This window comes from Hemiscyllium ocellatum, chromosome 7 (assembly GCF_020745735.1).
Source record: "Hemiscyllium ocellatum isolate sHemOce1 chromosome 7, sHemOce1.pat.X.cur, whole genome shotgun sequence".
In the NCBI taxonomy this organism is placed as follows: domain Eukaryota; kingdom Metazoa; phylum Chordata; class Chondrichthyes; order Orectolobiformes; family Hemiscylliidae; genus Hemiscyllium; species Hemiscyllium ocellatum.
In genome coordinates, this window is record NC_083407.1 from 84,241,608 (window position 1) to 84,257,352 (window position 15,745).

Below are 15,745 nucleotides of genomic sequence, written 5' to 3' on the forward strand. Positions count from 1 at the left end.
AATTGTATCAACTGTGAGAAAACATCCTGATCTTGGATACTTGTTCTGTTATTAGGCAATTTCTCAGCCCCAATCTTTTCCTTCTGCATTGTGTTGGAGGCCATCAAACTCTTCGTGAGCCCCAGTAGCTCCAGATGCAATGGTGGTGACCCAAGTTTGAACTGTTAGGCTCTTGATTAACCCTTAGGCTCTGCCATCTAAGCTGGACACATGCAAAATGTGCAAGAAAGACAGTGAGTGGCTATAGGATTCTGCTCCACCTACACTGCCGCTATCATGATCAAAACCCCAGGACAAAGAAGCGAAATGCTGGCCACAACATGTACATCAAGTGAGACTAGTTTGGCTAGCAGTCTGACTTCCCTCAATCTGACAGCAGTGACTGGCAATCAGAAAAGTAATATGAGGGTTAGGGGTTCCCTGAAGTGTCAGTGTGGGTGGGGGAGACCTATGCTGAAGGTTCCAGGAATCAGCTCTTTAATTGCAGAGGGTTATATGAAACACTTTTTCAACCGGTCCCAAAGTACTAAATAACGAGATATGTGGTACATATAACAAATAAATAGTTAGCAATTTAACTACTTAATGATAAAATTACATTATTCAAAACTATTCTTTAAATTGTAGTTGTTCCTTTTGCCATTGCAGAACAAAGTAGAAACGTAACCATTCAAACTTGATGTGAAGCATCTTTACTGCTTTTATATTTATACAACATATAAAAACAATATGGTTCACCTTTGCAATATGAGGATTAAAAAAAACCGGGTTTAAGGTCGAGCTCTTTTGACTAGTATGAATACCCAGAGATCTTACATAAACAGAAATCTAAGGCCACCTTTGGAAAATTTACTAAACAATCGGGGCATTTGCTCTAGGACTTCTATTCTTGAAATAAGACACAGGTTAAAATAAGGATAACATGCCGTTGTTTTACAGTATAAACTGTTGATTCGGCATATATAATGTTTTTAATAACTCGTGACAACCCCAACATGATCCAATACCTACTTCAATAATGACAAGTCTCATGAATTACATACACACATACTCAAAGATTTTTAGCAACATGCCACATCAAAATTTTATATTGTTTTGCATGTCAATTTTTAGAACAATAACTTTTTCCTCAACAGCAGCAACAAAAATAACAAATGAAATGCCTGACAATTTTACAGTATAAGTGTGATGGGTTTGTTTATTTCTCTTTAGGACTCGTGAATTGAGGATTCTGCAAATTATGCCTTATGAGGACAGTTGTGGTCTTTGTTACTTGTTTTTGTTCAATGAAATAGAAATAAAACTGTCAAAAGATTTGACACATTATACACCAAATTAAATATTCAAATTTCATTTTCAGTTCAGCTGAAAGAAAAACGCCATGAATTATCCCTACGAATCAGCAAATTTACGTAGTAAGTAAATGATCCACACAGACAAGATGTTTCTCAGTCAGTCTGTACAGAGTTAGTGGTGACGACAACACACCTGACTCAACTATGTACTATTTAAGCAAGGGTATTTAAGACTATGGAACCAGACGGGTAGGTCAAGTTAAGGTAAAGATCAACTATTATATAGTCGGAATTTAGAACTGGTTCAAGAGCTGAATAGTCTACTCCTGATCTCAAAATTGTGTCAGACGTCTCCTGCTCCAGCAACTGTTGCTGGAAATGTGCATAAGCTAGCACTAGCAAGGACTGAATTGAATCTGATAAGATGTTCCACACAATTTAATAGCCTGCTGTCATTCACTGGCTAGGTTCCCATATGACAAATGGTCACTATTAGGAAAGGACCAAAAGATAACCAAGTTTAATAGAACTGTATATTAGTAGAAAGTCTGTGAATTCACAAACACTATGGTATAGCCATACAGAAGGTATAAATTTGAATTCAGCACCTAATGGTAACAGAGACACCTGTCCAAGATATAAAGATATAGCTAGCCTCTCATCATGCTCTACACCATGTAAAGCTGAGTCCACCAGTGTTAAAAGGTTTGTTAGATTTTAAAGTAAGCCATGATTCAAAAAACAGATTAAGTTCTTCTAGCAATGGAAGAGATAAGTTTAACAGTTGTAGCCAATCCAGCAGTTATACTGCAGTCAACAGGAAGTAAATGCAGTCTTCATTAAGACATACAAAGTAGTAAATAGTTTGGATAAAAGCAGAATATTACTTTCGGGTCAAACAAGTTAGTTGGACTAGCCCAACAAAAATTTATAATAGCAATATACATTTTTCAAATAGATATTAGAAAGTATTAGCTTCAGGCAAACAGCTATATCTAGGATAGTTTTTCAGACAAGACAATCAAAGCTAAATATTATGAACTTTTCAAAATGCAGTTGGTATCAATATCACTGGTTTCGTAAAATGTTGAGAATCTCATTTTAAGCAAGTGGGAGGCGAATGCTCCCGAAACACTTTCCCTCCCCCAGATAATCTGGATAAGACCGCAGAGATGGGATCTGAAATCTGATGTATTAAATTAATGTTCATCTCTCTAGTGCCAGAATTAGTTCATTGTTCCTTTTATACAAATACATGCGTTTATCACTAATTATAAATAAAAAGCAATAATTGCAAATATTTCAGCAGAGGAAGAGGTAAAATAGAATATTTTGTAAATGGAAGCAGATAAGACTGTGTGAATGTCATATTGTGTTTTCACTTACCCGTTTATTGACATTAGCCTTAGATATATGAATGATAAAATGAGAGAAAGAACGGTAATCATCCAGATTGAAGTTTACTATCTGAAAAACAAACAGCAGATTAGGATTTAGAAAATATGTACTAAATTAAACTAGCAATCTTAGAAAATCCAGGATGATAATTGTAGTTGAAGGTAGTGCCAATTAATTAAATGATTAGTCCCGATTCATTGGCCAGATAATTAACTCAAAGAACTGGCGCCGGATATCAATGTGTTCCAATAGTTGATAGAAAAATAATTAAAATTGCATTCCAACTGATACTCCTGACAAATAGAACTCTCATATTTATAAATTAACACAAAAGTTTTTAATTCAAATACTGAAATTTTTTAAGCTTAAACTTTGGTCATATATTTAGAAAGATACTTCGGAATTAGAATGATAGAATAATCTGGGTGCAGAGAATCAAAACAATGCTGTTACAAACTCCAGTATGGTTCTTCAAACAATGCTGTGTCTCCTTCTATGCTTAAGTAAGATACATATAGACTGAACATACTACTTACACTGCATGCTTGAATTGCCACTAGCAATCCATACATATGTTTAACCTTCATCCTAAAATCATAATGCTTCATCAAGAGTAATTTACTTTTATAGATTACATGGGAAGACAGTCATGTTTGATTGAACCAGTGGGAAAACCAAAGTGAACTGAAACATGTATGCAGACAACATAATGAAGGATAACAGTCTGGACAGAAAAGCCAAAAAAAAAACAAGAGTTCTAATCAGGCAAAATAGCTTCAGAACTGTATGCAGTGCCATTAGAATGAAAATTCTAATCTTACCTTGTACATTTTCAACAATTCTGCTTCCCCAGTCAAGTCAATGCCTTCCTGACTGCATGAAAAATTGAATTGCAGGTCAAATGTTTATGATAAAATCAAAATTAGAAACTATTGACATTCACTGCAGTGGATCAAAGAACTCATGCCACATTCCCAAGCAAATATTAAAAGGTAAAGTAATCTTTAAAAATATGCAAATTGCAAAGAAGAGGGTAGCCAAAGCCAACCATAATCATGCACATTATATAATTCACTACATTCACATCAAGATTAAATGTCAAACATAAAGAAAGAGAGTGCACTACACAAAGATTAAAAATGTAAATGGAACATAAAAAGAGCTTCAACATTACTTCTAGTTTTCTAAATCATGAATTCTTGATTTCATTACTTCTTGGTACCTATTCTGCCTTTATCTCAGCCAATTTCTGTAGCCTTTGAAAATATAATTAATTTCTGGCCATGAACGATGGTTGCGTTTTTAATCTAGTTGCAGACAACAATGAACATATCAAATTAACCTGATCAGTCTGAAAATATGTATCTTTTCTATTCTTCAGAAAATCAACCAAACTTTTCACTTTCTACTGGTTTTTGAACCTCATCAGTGCCTTGTTTCACTAGACTATCGGGGAAATATTTCAGTGCGTGCACTGGCCATGGTTAACTTTTCCCACGAATAACAAAAAAAATCACTAACATACTGTACAATAAGAAAAGTGCCATGATATCCTGATGGTGGGGGAGATACTTCAAGAGTGTGTGCTTGGTAAAACTAGACATACTGCCAATCTGTAACAACAGTGAAGATAAACTGCGAAAAAATGTTAAACCTTAACAACCATCTTACATAAAAAATACTACAAATACCATCAATCATAAGATGTAAAAACAAATCTGGTGCATTTAACCAATAATTTATAAGTACAGGACCAAAATGACAATAGGCTTATAAAGAAAGAGCAAATGTAATTTAGCAATCATTTATGATTTTGCAATGATATTCTTTGATCTTCCTTACAAATACACCACATTATATGAATTAGTATCAAAAATTTTGATTAATTCAAGTAAAGTAGGGGCTGAATCATTCAATTAATTACTTTGACCTTATAAACTAAAATGCTTGTTCCTTCAAATTAATTTTGTTTCTCATATTGTTATTCCTTTTTAAGTGCTAAGTTTCAGTTACAACAAAGTGGGAACAGCTTTCCTTAATTCTGAACTTTGAACTCAATCTTCTCATTCCCCATTTATTTATATATCCCTTATTTCAACTCGCAAGTTATTTAGAGACAGATCATAAAAGCTTTTCTTAAGTATCTACATTACATTCTGATTACAAATTAGCATTCCCTCCATCCCAATTCACATTATTCTTGCTGGGAGAAACTGTTGAATATCCTTGTATCTTTTCCAGAAATTGGTGACATTACATCAGCAGTGCACGCTTTTCTTATTCCTCTCTGCTTTCAGGAAGAGTTACTGCAACTAACTTCGAAGGGAATACAATTGCAAATGACATTCCGAAATAGCATTTTGAACTTGGCATGTTCAATAGAGACTAATTCTTTAATTAAGGACTATTACTTTCACCACTTCAAAGTCTAATTTTCTAACTTCCAAATTTACAACACTTGTTAAAATAAATTGCTGTATTTTCTTTTAACTCAGTTTTTAAGGTTTCTTTGTATATAGATCTTGGGACATTTCGGCCTTTGCATCAAATAGCCACTTGCAACATAGGCAAGTGACTTGCTTCCAGCTATTGACATTATATTTTTCAGGCTGATCACAAGAAACATAAAACTATCCCACTGTGATTCACTTGTTATACATGCCACATGGCTCAGGTGACACAACCAAGCAGCAAGAAAACAAAGCCATTATAGATGACAGTCTAATACAGTGACCCAACAAGGCAACAATTTTTCACACTGATAGTAGTTATTGACTGGGTGAGATATGCAACATCTCTTTCACCCTCAGTAATCCTGACAGAAACTAGCATTTTCTCAAGGCAATTTAAAGTATCCAGCCACATTATGAATCTGTTTTTCTAATAGATCTATTGTCATCTTAAAAGAATTATGCTTGCGTTCTAAGTATGCCCTTCCCACTCAGATTTTCATTAAATTTGAAGAGTATCAGAAGTAAGTGGCATTAGGAAAATATGTATGAATATGTATAATGCAAATTTAACACTTGAGAACTCTTGAAAATTTAAAATGATAGTCCTGAAAAACATAGCATAGACCAGTTTTTAAAAACTGTATAAATAATTGGAAGCATCATCACATCTACAAGTGCACAAGGGCAATCAAAAAAATTACATGCTTAAAAATCTTCCAATGGTGCATTATTGCAAATCTCTGATTTCAGTCATATGTAAAATTAGGGTTGGAAGGGAGAAGAGAAAAGAAAAGAAAGGAGTTTACACTGTGTTGAACATGCACTGGTGCAAGTAGGGGTGCCTTTCTGGCATCAGGAATCATCTACATGAGAAACACAGGCACAAAACCTGCAATGCAACCAGTCCATGTCATACCTAACAGTGAAGTACTTCAAGTGGTGACTGAGAGCATAAAAAGGGAAAGGATTCCATTTCCCAGCACTATCATAAAGAAAACAAACAAAAGTCAGAAAATAACAAGGATTACACTGAGTGTGAGCCTTACTGACAGGTGCCAACAGTTTTGGAGGTACCTTAAATTCCATAATAACTACATCAAAAGGTCATATAACATGGAAATATCCCTTCTTCTTAGTACCATCAATTCTGATTCTGCTCTTTTCATGTATAAATTAAATATCTGCTCACAGGATTCCAATGAAAAATATGGAGAAAAGAAAAACAAGTCAATAGATCACAGTCATCTTTGGGATACCAAGATTCTATTTAACACACATGCAACAAACTAGTCCTAATACAAGTTAGCCTTTTGTAAACATTTCTATAACAATTAAATGTTAGCACTTTTATTTCTGCTGAAAAATGTGTTGCTGGAAAAGCGCAGCAGGTCAGGCAGCATCCAAGGAGCAGGAGAATCGACGTTTCGGGCATAAGCCCTTCTTCAGGAATAATTCCTGAAGAAGGGCTTATGCCCGAAACATCAATTCTCCTGTTCCTTGGATGCTGCCTGACCTGCTGCGCTTTTCCAGCAACACATTTTTCAGCTCTGACCTCCAGCATCTGCAGTCCTCACTTTTACTTTTATTTCTGCCTTGTGTTCTTATTTGGTAAATTATATCTGATTTGCACATTCTTTAACTGAAAATATAGAAGTCAACAAAAGGCAAAATTTGGATTTCTTCCCTTCAGCTACATTTGGGAATATCTAAACACATCCATGGTCTCAGTGATAGCACGACTGGTTCTCAATCAGAAGTTTGTGTTTAAGTTCCATTTCAGAGACTCTTGCACAAAATCCAGGCTGCATCCAGTAACAGGGCAACTACACTGGATGCAATACTAAACTGAAGCAAGGTCTTCCCTCTCAATTACACATAAAATCATAGAATTCCTACAATGTGGAAGCAGGCCATTTAGCCCATCGAGTCCACACAAAGCCTCCGAAGTGCAGCCCACCCAGCAGTCTTACCCTATTCCTGTCACCCTGCATTGTCCATGGCTAATGAACCATAACTAAACATCCATGGGCATATAAAAGATTCAATCCCATTATTTGGACAACAGCAGTGCTATACTTTCTAGGGTCCTGGCTAACATTTATTCCTTAACTGCTACCATTAAAACAAGTTATCTGGTCATGATTACATTGTGATCTTGCAGGCAAATTGGTTAACACGTTCCCAACATATAACGATTAACCTAAATTGTTGAAAAACACTTGGAGATGTCCAAAAGACTTGACTAGCCAATATGGAATTGCTTTTATAGAGTTATACAGTGTGGAAATAGACCCTTCGGTCTAACCAGTCCATGCCAAACAATAATCCCAAACTAAACTAGTCCCACCTACCTGCTCCTGGCCTATATCCCTCCAAGTGTTTCTTATTCATGTATCCATCTAAATCTCTTTTAAATGTTGTAATTGTACCCCCATCCACCACTTCCTCAGGAAGTTCATTCCACACTTGAGCCACCCTGTGTAAAAAAGTTATGTTTTATGTCTCTTTTTAATCTCCCTCTTCTCACCTTAAAAATGTGCCCGTGGTCTTAAAACACCCTGTCTTAGAAAAGACAACTGCCATTGACTTTATCTATACCTCTCATTATTTTGTAAACTATTATCAGGTCACCTCAACCTTGTACGCTCCTGTGAAAAAAGTCCCAGTCTACCTCACCTTTCTTTATAACTCAAACCTTCCATACCTGGCAACTTCCTGGTAAATCTCTTCTGAACACTCTCCAGGTTGATAATGTCCTTTCTATAACTGGGCAACCAGAAGTGGACACAGAGAGGCCTCACAAAGTCCTGTACAACTTTAACATAACATCCCAACTCCTATACTCAAAGGACTGTGCAATGAAAGCAAGCATGCCTTTTTAACCATCCTGTCTATGTGACACAAGCTTTAAAGAATTATGTACCTGCACCCCTAGGTCCCTCTGTTGTACAACACCACCCAGAGCCCTACCATTAATTAATAAGCCCCACCCTTGTTTGTTGTACCAAAATGCAATACCTTGCATTTATCCAGTTGAAACTCCATTTGCCATTTTCAACCAATTGACCAATTTGATAAAGATCCCTTTGTAATTTTAGAAAAACTTCTTCACTGCCAACAATGCCATTCCTTCTTTAGACCAGCACAGAGAGATTCTGCTGCAGTTATTTCAATTTACTAAACAACCAGCTCCCCCACTGATCTTTTCAGTGTAGATAGCAATTTAGTAATACCAAGGGTTTACCTTTCAGAACAAAACTAGGTCAAGATGCAACAAGATTGACAGAGGGACTGACTCTCAGTGCACTTGCCACCATGGAAAAATGTAACATGTCCAACCTTTGGGCAACAATCTTGCCTCCTGTGTTAAATTAATTTAGCATACTGAACTTCATGCATTATAGTACTCTGCATTGAAGAAGTGGCCAAGGCAGTGTCTTAAAAAATCTGACCAAATTGACACTAGAAAAGCAGTTGCTCAATATGAATAAAATTGCTAAAGTGGAGGCACCAGTTCAAACCACAATGAAATTAATCAGCATATGAATCATTCATCATATTCAATTTCAGGATATTCAATCGACATTATTGATCCTTCAGCATAACTGGAAATAGCAAACTCTTACATTTTCAATCCTATACTTGAACTGGTCCTGGTACAGCCTGGAATAAAGTTGTAATAAATAAAGGGGATAGCAGCACCAGGTCATTTTCCTCAGACTAGAGTACAAAAAAGGTATTATAAAAACATCAGAATTAGCACAAAAGCAACTTGATCACAAAGCTCTACTCAGGTCACTCCTTCATATATTGCTGGGAACATCTCCGGCTTATTGAGGCTCAACATCTTGTGGCTTTAGGGACAGCAGCCCTAAAAACAAATTAACTGAGACCGAAAACTCTACCCAGGAAAATGAAGGGAGAGAACATTCCTCTCAGCATATTGTAGCTTTGTCAAGTCAGGCACTACTATACACTGCCCTCTGGAGGCATTTTCTTGCACTTTTTCTTAAATCTATACCAATCATTCAAGGGTAAGGAGAAATCCTCATATTTGCTACTGACCTAAAACGAGTAAATGGCACTGGGTATCACGGGACAATCCAGCATAACAAATCTGGTCTTTAATTGCATAGATCTAATCCAATATTTTCAAATTATTTGTAAATTTTTGTAAACCTACTTGTCTTAACAAGTAGATTTACAAAACTTTATTCTGACAGGCCTGGAAAATAACTTGTACATTTACTAAAACTGAAAGGTTACCAAATGTAAAATTTGTAAGTCTGCTGGTTAGTTTAATACTTTACTGACTATGCAATTAGGTTGATGAAAACATGATCTATATTGACTATAAAAGGAAACTATGGAAATGCATGCAAATATTTGTATCTTTTTCAATTCTGAATACTTTAACAGTATGTAACACAATAAGTGAGGGAAAGTGGATATCCTCAAGATACTTCACATTTTCCTGATGAAAATGGCACTGATTATCACAATCTGATTTGAATTGGTGTTCCTAAACTCAAATGAAGTACAATTTAAAATGTTGTCATGGATGTATTTACTTACCTATCATTTCCTGGGAAGGCATGGAGGTGGTGAGTTTTTTTTAGGAGAGGAGAAAGTGGATGACCAAGTTTGACGGAATAGTGTTTCTGCATTTACAGATTATCTATGGTGTCTTTTTTTTGTTTGTCACACCACCCAGATAATCAAAAATGCTTACAATAGAGATTGCAACACATGCAGACAATATTGAGCTAAGACTGGCTGATGTCCACATCCCAGGTCAAGACACAAACTTATTCTAAAAGGGGGAGATCTTGTGGCATAATCGTAGCATCTCTACCTTTGGGCCAATGGGCCCAGGTTCCAGTCCCACCGACCAATGGAGGTGCATCATCACATGTCTAAACAAGTATATTTACAAAAGATTTCTGCCATTTTCATACTACTACTGTTGGCACCTTGTCTAACAAGTCTTTCAAGTGTTCAAACTGTTCAATGGGTATCTCATACATTACATAAATATTTGGTGGTTGTATTCTTGTGGCACACATTCACGGGCAGCACGGTGGCACAGTGGTCAGCACTGCTGCCTCACAGCACCAGCGACCCAGGTTCAATTCCCGCCTCAGGCAACTGTCTCTATGGAATTTGCACATTCTCCCCATGTCTGCGTGGGTTTCCTCCGGGTGCTCCGGTTTCTTCCCACAGTCCAAAAATGTGCAGGTTAGGTGAATTGGCCATGCTAAATTGCCCATAGTGTTAGGTGAAGGGGTGAATGTTGGGAAATGGGTCTGGGTGGGTTGCTCTTCGGAGGGTCAGTGTGGACTTGTTGGGCCGAAGGGCCTGTTTCCACACTGTAAGTAATCTCATCTAGCCTTTGAATAGCTAGGTTTTAAATAAATAAGTCAAATGCATCTCAGCTCCTTCTGATCTGTGATATCATCAAGAATCTCGAGATGTATTTTTTGGATGCAACAATAACTCAAACTGGAACAATTGGGGACACAAATGTAGTCCGAACGCTCCAGAACAGTAGACTATCACACAGAAAACAAGAGTCTAGGCCTGAACGTCCACTCCATAGTCAAACATGCCGGTAAAACATCCGGCTCTGCAAACCCAATTCAGGAGAAAGTGTGTCAAACAGTTGGGGGCAGGTAGTGATTGGAACTGTGTTTGTCACCTCTGGAAATAGTTTGGAGGCAGAGTGGCTGCCAAGTGCTGAGATAAGCTGGTTTAAAAAGCCTGTCTCGATGTCATGATCCTTCGTGGCAGCAGTTAAAAACAAAATAGAAGAAAAAAAAACAGCCTTCATCCCTGCCACAGACTCCCCATCTTAACCCCTGGCTATGTTCACTACACGTATTTCGTTAAACAAGAGCAGTCAACAACACAGACTCCAATACAAAATCTTGCATGGAAGTTTAAAAATGCAACAAAATTGGGAGCACAACTCTTAAACATTTTTGTTTCTATTCAAAATTTGATTTTAGCATATATATTTCAGGTATGAATTCATGCTGCAGTCTTTGATTAGTCTCACTGCCACAACATTTGTTTCTCTTCAGTTTTATCACACATCAGCCTAAAGCTTACACAACTGTCAGCTTGTGGGCTTGTCAGAATCTGATGTTAGCATTTAGCAGTATCCAGATCTCATTCTTTCCATTGAGATGCAACTTATTAGTCACAACAGACCTGTACATACAGACAAAACCATTTTTATACTAGTAACATGCCAACTAGATGACATTTGCCAAGCAAGACTGAAAATGCTATATTCCTATAATGCAAGCTATTCAAGAAGAAACCGTAAGAAACAACATAGGATCCTATCCATCTAAAGTTCTCAACTCTCTTTTATAATCACCAAAAAATGTACTAGTATCTTAACATAATTATGTCCACAGTTTCACAAAGAGATAACAGTTGTTAAGAATAACTTACCAAACAGACTGGTCAACCTTCACACAGCCATAGATCCAAGTACTTGGCTCCTGTCAATTCAAAAATCCAGATGCATTTGAGGTTGTGTCAAAGTAATTCAAAATGCAAACTGAGGTGCAAGTTAGTGAACTGAGACACAAGTGTACAACCTAAGCCAGTCAAAGAAGTATATTTTGTTTCATTGTAAAAGAATGTTAAGATTGGTTTGTAAACAATCAATTAGAATGCAAAGGTAAAAAAGACCCTGCTGGGAGTTATGTATAGGTCTCCTTGCAGCAGTCAGGATGTGGGGTAGGTAATAAAGCAGGAAATAGAAAAGATATGTAAGGATGGCACTGTTACAATAGCCATGGGGAACTTCAATATGCAGGTGGATTGGGAAAATCAGATTGGTAGCAGATCCCAAGGAAAGCAATTTCTGGAATGTTTATGAGATAGTTTTTTTGCAGCCATTTGTGGTAGAGCTCACTACCTTTATCTTTACCTTTACCTTGATGATTTGTATACAATCATAGAATCCCATATTGTGGAAACAGGCCATTTGGCCCAATGAGTCCACACTGACCTCCAAAGAGTAACCCACCCAGACCCATTCACTTACCCTATTACTCTACATTCACCCCTGACTAATGCACCCATCCTACATATCCCTGAACACTATGGGCAATTTAGCATGGCCAGTTCACTTAACCTGCACATCTTTGGATTGTGGTAGGAAACCCATGCAGACACAGGGAGAATGTGCAAACTCCACACAGAAAGTCACCTGAGGCTGGAATCGAACCCAGGTCCCAAGCAATGTGAGGCAGCAGTGCTAACCACTGAGCCACTGTTTAATAAGGCAGTGTTTATTAGGGAGATATGGGAAGGAATCCTTGATGGCAGTGACCACAATATGTTAGAATTCACCTGGAATTTGAGAATCAGATTTAACAATATTACAATTTAGTAAAAAATTACTACAAAGACATGAGGGAGTTGTTGTCCAAAGCTGATTGGAAGGGGAGCCTAACAGGGAAGAAAGCTGAGCAGCACTAGCAGGAGTTTCTGGGGTAATTTGGGAGGCACAGCAGAAATTCATCCCAACGAAAAAGAAACATGCTAAGGAGGATAAGGCAACTGTGGTTGATAAGAGAAGTGAGGGACAGCATATGTAGAGAAGATTAGTGAGGAAAAGAGGATTGGAAAGCCTTTTAAAAACCAGCAGAGGACAACTAAAAGAGCAATAAAGAAAGGGAGAAGATGAAATATGAGGTAAGTTAGCTAGTTGAAAGAATACTGCAAAAGTTTTTTTTAAACATATCTAAACAGTAAGAGAGAAGCAAGAGTGGACACTGGGCCACTGGAAAATTAGGCTAGTAGTAACAGGGAACAAAGAAAAAGTGGAGGGACCGAGTAGTGCTACTTTACATCTGTATTAAAATAGAAAATACCAGCAGCATTCCAGAACTTCAAGGGAGTCAAGGGACAAAGGTAGGTATTGTGGTCATCATTAATGAGAAGGTGATAGGGAAGCTGAAAAGTCTGAAGGTGGATAAATCACTCAGACTAGAGGAAGTTCTGAAGAAGACAGATGTGAAGATTGTGGAGGCATTGCAGGTGATCTTTCAGTAAATACAGCAATCAGTGATAATCCCAAAGCTTGGAAAATGATTAATATAACTGTTTCAGAAAGGAGGGAGGCAGAAGACAGAAAATTTAAGGCCAGTTAGCCAGACCCCAGTCATTGGTAAGATTTTAGAGTTTATTTGTGGGATGAGATTATGGAGTACTTGGAAGAGCAAGGCAAAAAAGGGTGGAATTAGCATAGCTTTGTCAAAGGGAGTGCATGCCAGATAAATCTGTTAGAACACATTGAGGAGGTAACATGCAAGTTAAACAAAAGAGAGTCAGGGGACGTAATCTATTTGGATTTTCAGAAGGCCTTCAACAAAGTGCCACACAGGAGGGTGCTAAATAAGACAAGAGCCCATTTTGTTAAAGGCAAGGTATTTGGCATGGATAGAGGTTTGGCTGACTTACAGAGAGTAGGAATAAAGAAATCTTCTTCCACAGGGATCAGTGTTGTGACAACAACTATTCATATTATACATTAATGATCTGAATGAAGGAACTAAGGACATTATTGTTAAGTTGACAGATGACACAAAGAGAGGTGGAAGAACAGGTAACATTGAGGAATTGGGAAGGCTGCAGAAGATCTTAGACAAGATAAGAAAATGGGCAAAAATGTGACTGATTTGAAAGTGTGAGGTTATGTATTTTGGTAGGAAGGATAGAGGCACAATCTATTTTCTAAATAAGAAATAACTTTGGAAATCTGAAGCATAAAATGTTTAGTTCAGGATTCTCTTCTAGTTAACATACAGGATCAGTTGGCAGTTAGGAAGGCAAATGCAATATTTGCATTTATTCATTGCGGGACTAGACTACAAAAGCAGGGATGTACTGCTGATCTATATAATGCTCTAGTTAAACCGCATTTGGAAAATTGGGAGCAGTTTTGGGCTGCGTATCTAAGAAAGAATTTGCTAATATTGGAAAGGTTTCAGAGGAAGTTTACAAGAATGATTCTGGGGATGAAGGTCTTGTCATATAGAAGTTGGGGACTCTTGTTCTGTACTCAATGGAGTTTAGAAAGATGAGGGGGGATCTCATTGAAACAGAACATCAAGAGGCCTGGATAGAACTGACATGGAAAAGATGTTTCCACTCCTGGGAGAGACGAGGACGCAAAGGTATGGCCTCAGAGTGAAAGGATGGCACTATGGAACTGAGATGAAGAGGAATTTCTTCAGCCGGAGGGTGGTTAAACGGTGGAACTCATTTCCACAGAAAGCTGTGGAGGCCAAATCATTGAGTATCTTTAAGACAGAGTTAGATAGTTGATCAAGAGTTAGGGACAGAAAATGGAATTAAGAAACATTTCAGTCATTGATTGAATGGAGGAGTGGACTCAGAAGGCTGAATGTCCTAAATCTGCTCCTGTATCTCACGGTCTTATGGAAATTGTTTCTCAATGGTGCAGATCTTTTCATTTGTGATGCATAGGTCACCCATTGTTCTTTCCAATAATATATCTAAAAATATTAATGTGGTTTACTATAAGACCATAAGGCATAGGAATGGAAGTAAGGCCATTCAGCCCATCAAGTCCACTCCGCCATTCAATCATGGCTGATGGGCATTTCAACTCCACTTACCCATATTCTCCTCGTAGCCCTTAATTCCTCTTGACATCAAGAATCTATAAGAATCTATCAATCTCTGTATGGTAATAAATGCTTAAGTAAAAGTTGTTACAACTGCAAGATTACAACTATAAAGGAATGTTTCCTTACCAAATTAGTAGTTCGACAATATAAATTATTGTGGGGTTCCCCCTCACTTGGAAGCGGTAAAAGAAAATATGCTGCCTTGGGTTCCCATGCAGAAAACTGAAAGATATTTTTGGCAAATATATAATTTCAAAATTGAAAGTTCAATCACAATATATGAAGAAAGTTTATATTGGCAGCAGCTTAAAAGTTTTATAAAGACAGTACCTCTGGACTGCTATAAGTCCAACTGTATGTGTTAATTACACTCCATGTTGCAGATGAATCTAAAATAAACACATATGTTAAACATAATTTACACATTTAGCTAAATCACTGATTTTAAACAATGTACCACTTCAAACCTGAGAATTCGACTGAAGACTCAAGATTATCCTCAGAGTACTTTTCTGAATAGTTGACAAAATGATGATGGAGAACAGATATCCTCTTCTCTAGATCTGATGTTATCTTAAAAACAAACCATCAATAAGGCCCAACTAAGTTTTTGAAAAATCTGAATTTTGACTTTGATCTACAATAATGCAGTGTAATCTTATAATGTCAGCTCCATAGGCATGGAGAGTCGCATATTTAAAATTCATTCGTTACTGAAGTAACAAAATGCTAGTAAATTTATAGTTTACATTATTTTCAACATGTCAGATCACCTTACTTTATTGTGCAAATATTCTATCAAAGGTTACACAAGAATCACACCTCACACTCTCAAGACCCTACAACTACTTTTATATGACAGGTGCATCTAATTTGCAGAATAAATCAATGGCTGCCTGGCATGCAGAATGGCGAAATAAGG

General features: G+C 37.1%; 1 protein-coding gene across 1 annotated transcript in view; it reads right to left on the minus strand.

The window, feature by feature from the left end:
• pgap1 (post-GPI attachment to proteins inositol deacylase 1) overlaps positions 1-15,745 on the minus strand; it is a 145,028-nt gene that overhangs the window by 94,701 nt on the left and 34,582 nt on the right. Inside the window, exons 8-13 of the mRNA XM_060828014.1 lie at positions 15,291-15,396; positions 15,154-15,212; positions 14,950-15,045; positions 11,609-11,658; positions 3,515-3,566; positions 2,682-2,762 (exon numbers count right to left, since the gene is read on the minus strand). Of these exons, the coding sequence (XP_060683997.1) occupies positions 2,682-2,762; positions 3,515-3,566; positions 11,609-11,658; positions 14,950-15,045; positions 15,154-15,212; positions 15,291-15,396 (444 nt within the window). The remainder of the gene's footprint in view (positions 1-2,681; positions 2,763-3,514; positions 3,567-11,608; positions 11,659-14,949; positions 15,046-15,153; positions 15,213-15,290; positions 15,397-15,745) is intronic.